Genomic DNA, 7569 nt, shown 5'->3' with positions numbered 1-7569 from the left:
TGTGTTCTAAAGACTTGGAAATATACCAGTTTGTCCATACTTAAACTAAATTAGAAGAATTACAAAGAGTGACTGTTTATTCAGACTGTACATACATGGACATTTATGATTAGAACTCTTTTACATGCAATATAAAAAGGAAATGATATGATTAAGAACACATGATAATTCATTAGAAAAACCAATTGATCAAATCGTTTGCTTAAATTGACACAACCCATCTTTAAGTAGACTATTTCTCTTATCAATACGAATTGAATCAGTTGCTGTCCTGTGAATTTGTTCGATCTCAGAGGATTTGTTAGCAGGATCTGATGAACGGTTATTGAGTTAAATAGGCCTAGCCCTTCGTCTGCTTCATTTCACTTAGGTTAGGTAGGACAGGGTAAGTAGTAGCTATGCTATGCTATGTTATGTTATTGTTCTTGGCATAGCCCAGTGCATGTGTACAAAAGTAACCAATACGATTTTGTTGGAGATCTCAAGAAAGTTGAAATTTGGTCATTTGGAGAATTTCAGCAGCGTTGGCGCACATTATCATGCGAGGCATGACCCTATCAGCTACATTGTCATTCATATGTTGTCCATCTCTCTTCATAGAGCAAAGAAGTGGGAAGTAAAAAGTTTATTTGCCAATGTCAATTACAGTGTCATCTTATGTCATTTCAGACAACGTGGCGGTTGCATGAGTTAGTTAGCCCTAAATAACTTGATAAACCAAAAGTAGAATATCGCACCCACTTCCGTTTTCTCAAAATGACGTCACCTTCATGCGCACTGAACCAAGGGGCGTCGAACATCCGCCATATTTGTTCAGACATTAAAAGATAGGTTAAAAAATCGGAGATATATCGTTAAAAATCAAGACCATCGGTCAATATTCCTAGTAAATTGTTTATTAGGGTCTTATTTTGTTTATTTAGAATTTGACAACTCGGTGTAATTTTCATTCTAAGTCGTTATTTTGACGACTGAAGTGTTTGTTTACCCCAACTGTCAAGCGGAAGAGTAGAATAATGGGAACGAAAGATGACGAATACGATTATTTATTTAAAGGTAGGTATTGCATATGTGGTTGAAGGTAATATTTTGGCAGTGGAATATTCTGTTTATTGAGACACTAGTAATAAAGTTATGATAGAATCTAGAGACAAGTTCACAGTGACATTGTACATGTAGATTCGCTGTCATTCAATGTTTGTTTTGACAGAACTGCCACGATTAGAAAAACCAAGGCAGTACGGTAGTAAAAGACCTGTGCAACCCAGCTCTGGGTCAAGGAATCCTTAATATTGTCTTAGAGATCAGAGGAAATGTGCTACTACTCAGCTATTTGGTCCAGCCAAGATATCTATTATCTGACTTTACCGTAGTTCTAGACACTGAGACAGCACCGAAAATTTATTAGTGTTAACCAGCTTTACATAGGGGGACAGTTCTGGACCAGAACAGCATCTAAGATCATCATTTTGGATAAGATTGGTATGAAGCCTTTTGGTGATCTTGACAGAGTGTACTTTGCTTTTGAAATACATAATAGCAAAAAGTGCTCCTTCGAATTATCAGTAGCAGAGGTAGAGTATATCTTACGAGATAACGATTCTGGTAAACAGTACTGTAGTTCAAGATAGTGCCTTCACAACTTTTGATAGAATTTTCCTTTGAAAAATTAACTGATTTTGATTCAAAGAAATCAAAGTTGATGAAATGGTCAAGGTTATACCGGTACTTTATGTGATATTGAATTTTTTGCATTTTTCTTGCAGTTGGGTAATGATATACTGTACACCGTTATGTCCAGATAAAATTGACAAGGACATTTTTTATTAATCACGGGTGACTGTGCCTGATTAGGTGCAAGGTCAAATCCTCCCTGTCAATCATTTTACATAAAGTTAATCAGATATGGTGATGAAACTTATCTTCAGGGCTGTATGTTAGGGTTATTTGAAAAATTTAATCTTGGTAAAAGCTGACTAGACATTGCAATTTAATAGAAAGTTATTTTGTTTAAAACATAAGCTTACTATTAATGTCCTGGTTAACATATTGATCTAGTGCAATTCTAAATATCCATATCAATTTTAAGAACATTAATATCCTGAAATAGAGCTTATTAGATGGATTCCAATATGACTTAACCTTTTTGATAAGCTATGACTGGATCTTCTTGATATAGAAACATACTGACATGAGTCATCATAACACATTGACATAAACTAGATTTTGAACAATAAATAATCCATATATATTGGAAAACTGTTCAGTTCACTTTCAATCCTTTAACTTGATATTGAACAGGTTGCAGAATTTGAAAATGGTTACATTGAATCCACACGTGTGCTCATGCTGTATTCATATGCATGCTAAGATCAATGATATGGATCTTGTGAATGGCATTTGGAAAAGTAGAACTTAATATATTTTATTTGTAATCATGTTACAAACACTCTTTTTTCCAATTTTTTCCTGTGAAATCAGTCAGAATAATCTTTTTGAAGAATTTATAGCTAGTTAAGTTCGGAAGCTTTTTATAAATGTACTTCATTTTGACATGATTAGTAATTTGTATAAGCTTACTGTCAGAAATTATACAGTAGGATGAGTTATACCATGTATTTTTCATAATCCTACACCATGTATTAATCACTGATATTTTTGTATTTCAGTTGTACTAATTGGTGATTCTGGTGTAGGAAAAAGTAATTTATTGTCAAGATTCACAAGAAATGAGTTCAATTTAGAAAGTAAAAGTACAATTGGTGTAGAGTTTGCCACGAGGTAAGACTTGAGTTCAGACTATTCTTGAGATTTACTTCAGACCATTTAGAGAAATTTCTGATAAACCTTTTTAAATCAGAAAATTGAAATTTTAAACCCTTCATGATATTTCAATTATTGAAATCTACATTATCATTGAAGTAGCTGAGATTCGTTTCAACTTTTAGCAATATGGAGGAAATGCTGAATTTTTTTCTAAATTTATAGTTTTAATCTGTATGTTTTTATAGGAGCATACAAGTAGATTCTAAAACAATCAAAGCACAGATATGGGATACTGCTGGTCAAGAGAGGTATCGAGCTATAACTAGTGCGTAAGTATATTTGCTATATATAGTGGTTTGAATGCTTTAAATCTGGTTTGAAAGTTGACCATTGATGCAATCTATTAGTGTTATTACCCTGGAAATCCCTTTGAAACATTACATTAGTAATTTTTCTTTTGGCTGGTGTCTGGGTTAATCTGTTCATGAGCTTCAATTTATGGTTTGAGCAAAGTGAAAAGTGTTTTTAAATTGTGAATAGCTGTCTCAAATTAGTCTTATAATGTCTTTGTGTTGATAAAAAGATAAATATGAGCACACATTATGTCTTCTAAATTTGTTTTATAGAGGAATATTTTCAGCAAAGATTTGGGACTTTGAGACATTGCTACTTTGAGATGTATTCCAATTCTCTTACAAATATAATGTAGAAATTGAATTCTCTCAAAATCTTATTTTTTATTCTTCTATAGAGGTAATTGACTACTTTTATATTATAACGTTTATTACAGATATTATCGTGGTGCTGTAGGTGCCCTATTAACTTATGACATAGCTAAACATTTAACCTATGAAAATGTAGAAAGATGGTTAAAGGAATTACGAGACCATGCAGATCAAAATATTGTCATAATGTTAGTGGGTAATAAAAGTGATTTAAGACATCTTCGGGCAGTGCCAACAGATGAAGCCAAAGCCTTTGCAGGTATGAAATTTTCAGTTTCAATAAGAATATAATGTTAGTCATTGAATTTTTAGGAAGATAACAAGGCAGTTGATTGATGGTGTTATATTATAGTATCTAGCTTGAGAATGTCAAAAACATTGTTTGCATAAAAATCAAATTTGATACAGTAGCCATTATCTTTATTGAGCAGTAAGTTAGTATTTCATCAAAAGCTACTGTCCATGGTATTGATCTATGATACGTTTAGGTAACTCCATAAGAATAAGAATGAAAACGTTTTCCTTAACCTTACTAATAGTAAAGGACAGATAACAAGAATGCTTCCACAACATCAAAAATGTCTCAAGCACTCTTCCTGTTGTTGTGATGAAAAGTTTGTAATTGTTTTTAGTATGTAACAATTAACCTTTTCATTTTCAGAGAAAAATTCATTATCGTTTATTGAAACTTCAGCTTTAGATTCAACAAATGTTGAAGCTGCATTTCAGAATATTTTAACAGGTTTGTATTTTATTGAATATTTTGAGTCCTTGGTCAATCTCTGGTCAATAAAATGATAATGTCCAGTGCATTTTATGTTGACATTCATATCTTAACTTGAACACCTGGTGAAATTATGCTCATCTCCAAAGCATGCAGTCTGAAAATGTAAATTTTTCTTGAAAAACCGAAGAGCTATTCAAATGTCATGATGCATAAGGGTTAAAATCAACTATCGTACACATAAAAGTCATAAAACATTCATTATTAGGAAATGTTTTATTTTTTCAGAGATTTACAAGATAGTTTCTCAGAAGCAAATCCGTGATAGTCCTGATGATGAACATTCACCTAGTACAAATGTACAAACGATAACAGTTGCTCCTACGGAAAATTCGTCAGGACCCAAAAAACAGTGTTGTAATGTTTAGGACTCTAGTTCAAATAATGTTATTTCATCTTTGTTACTTACGTTATCATGATAAAAAGACTAAAAGGGTTGGGGTCATTTGGCATGATCATCAAAAATATCTAGTTGATGAGTTAAAAATGAGTTATGGTTATTTTCAGAAGTTGACTCAAAGAGTTAATTTTAACTCAGTGTTAAGCTTTTGAGTTTGAGTTACTTATCAAATTCAGAATGAACTTAACTTATAACTCATTTAAAGCAATCATCAAAACTATATAACATATTGTGATAATTGTATTGTATATTCTTGAATGGAAGTGAAATTTGTAAAATTGCTTTTGTTGGGCAATTTGATTTCGTCTCCAGTATATTTAATTGTCTATTGTTATGATTGCTAATTGTATGGAGGTATTGTAATCTTTTCATAATCATTACCACCATGTTAAATGTAACCATTCCATTACCTGTTGCTTGAAACCAGGCATTCTGTTAGGACAACTTCAAGTCAAGTGTTGTTGTGGCTTTGATGCATCTATGTAGCCGTCCACCACAGCTTTGCTCTGCCTAGAGGATTTTAGAGGGCTGCTTTGTAATAGATATCATTTGGTAAAACTTTGGAAAGTCTTGGTAAAACTTTAGAAAGTCTATTTTCTGCTTTTCCATTGGTAAAGGTTTGATTGCTGCATCATGCAGAAAAATATCTAAATTTGAAAAGTTTGAAACAGTTTTCAAATGAATTAATACCTATTTGCATGGCATCTTGCTATTTTTGATGATCATGCTTAAGAGTTGCTATTATATTATTATATAAAGTATATTATACAAAATGTTTATTGTTAATGTACAAAGACCCAGTGGAAAGAAAAGGTAATGGTACAAATCTTATATTGTACTGTTTTTAGACAATAAATTCAATGCCACTATTGTGAGAGTAAATGCTATTATAGCTGAAAATTATTTTTTCATGTGTGTTTTGCAAAGATTGTGAGTTAAATGCCATTTGTAAATGTAGTTTCCGTTTCTCGGTTTGCACGGTCTGTCATCTATCTGGGCTAAATAGTTTGAGTTGAAGTGCAAAAAGGGAATCTGTCCTGCAAATATCTGTAATTCTAAGACTTATTTATTTATTCATTACCTCTCCCCTTCACTTAAACATAGTCAATTTCTCTATAGCATAATTTATGAACAATTTCAATGAACCTAAGAATTTATTTGTTACTAATTGTTAATTAATGAGATTACTTTAAAATGATGTTTAGGAGGTGATGTTCAGACTACAAAATGCCATAGGTTGCAGAATAAAGACCCTGAACGCTAATGATGTAAGTTCATTATTGCTTTCGGATGGTGTTCAAATTGTCAATTGCAAATTATCAACAATATCTTCAAAACTTTGTTAGTTGAAATCATCTGTCTTTGCAAATTGATCATCGAATCTGTTTTGTTATAAAGGAAAATTTGTTATTGGTAAAATATAAGGGAGTTGCGATTTTTGGATATTGGGACTTAATGCAGACAAATTTTGCATTTTACAGTCAAAGTTTGAGTTATTTATGTCAGAATTCTAATCCTTAATTATTGAAGCGGAGAATGAAATTTATAATTGTTGATTTTTGCATTGGGTTTCTCTTAAGTTGCCTCTTAAAGCCACATATTTATAAAGGGTAGAACAAGAAAACTTTCCAGTTTATGGAAGATGCATTCATATTTGGAACTTATGTTTCAAATTATAGTCCTGGATCTTTGATTTGATATCATATAAGAACTCCTAAATGGACTACATATGAAAATATAACATTTTGGTTAAAAACAAAATTGCAATAGAGATATCCAGATATGAATGTAGCTAATTCTGATATTGAATCCTAATTTTTTTTATATATTTGTAGATAAAAGTTTTATTCAATAATAAAGTTTTGCACGTTAAATATTTATGTTCATTCCCATTTTGTGTAAAAGTGATTATAATGTATATATTATAAATATAATAAACATATTCAACTCCTTGATAAAATATGGAAATTATGATTGTGCTAGAGTTAAAGTTAGAGGATTGAAATATATTTCTCTTTTGTTGGATTATTCAGAATTAAGTTTTTCTATTGCTTAATTGTATTTTGGGGTTGATTAGTTTTGCAAACTTTCTTCTACAAACAGAAAAGTGTTAATACAACACATCTCTTTGCTAACCTACTTTACAAAGAAAACAACTGACAGCGGTCATGTTTGTAAGAGTATACTACCTTTAACCAATATGTGACCGTTACTTTAGGGTAAAAGATATACTGCCTAAGAACAATTCAAGCCACAACTCGTGCACAATTCAAAATTTTCAAAATCGGTGATAGCAATCTATATTTATCAAAGTACACTTATTAAGTTATTTTTATTTCACTTCATCCATTCTATATTATAATTTATATACAAATATAAGTTTCTTGCTATCCATTATATATATTATTTTGCATACTTGAATTATATAGAAACCTAGACTTTGATGTCACAATACATTGTACAGTTTTTGGTCTTCAAGTACAATGTTATGTAACCTTGTTCAGTTTCAAAATATCATCTTTCTTTTTTTTTTTGTTATTGTGGCCTTACTGTGAAGGTCATCATTTCAACTGTTATTTCAACTAGACCATTTCTACTTGCTAAAATATGTATAATTTGTGTATTATTAAAAGAGCAAATGAACACACTAAATTTCTATTTTTTGATGGGTACCCTTAAAGCAATATTGAATTTGCACATTTGGCTAAGTTTTTAAGATTGTCTTGTAACCATACAACTAAAATAGTACTCTATAGTTCTTTGGTTGGCTTTGATGTTATATTCCAATTCAGCAAATGGGGTTTGCAATAGTGATGTCATGCTGATCTGGTCAGTTTTATTTGAGGTAAATGAATAGAAGATGTTAAACATGAAATAAGAATGCTGCAAGAAAG

General features: G+C 31.2%; 1 protein-coding gene across 1 annotated transcript; it reads left to right on the top strand.

Moving 5' to 3' along the window:
* The first annotated feature begins 793 nt into the window (after window positions 1-793).
* On the top strand, window positions 794-7321 carry LOTGIDRAFT_225073 (hypothetical protein). The gene is made up of 6 exons (XM_009049206.1): window positions 794-1056; window positions 2670-2781; window positions 3012-3095; window positions 3557-3750; window positions 4153-4233; window positions 4504-7321. The coding sequence occupies exons 1-6, from the start codon at window positions 1017-1019 to the stop codon at window positions 4641-4643; spliced, it is 651 nt and encodes a 216-aa protein (XP_009047454.1). The 5' UTR covers window positions 794-1016; the 3' UTR covers window positions 4644-7321.
* The last annotated feature ends 248 nt before the right edge of the window (window positions 7322-7569 follow it).

This window comes from Lottia gigantea (genome assembly GCF_000327385.1).
Source record: "Lottia gigantea unplaced genomic scaffold LOTGIsca_131, whole genome shotgun sequence".
In the NCBI taxonomy this organism is placed as follows: domain Eukaryota; kingdom Metazoa; phylum Mollusca; class Gastropoda; family Lottiidae; genus Lottia; species Lottia gigantea.
This window is presented reverse-complemented; position numbering and strand designations above follow the sequence as displayed.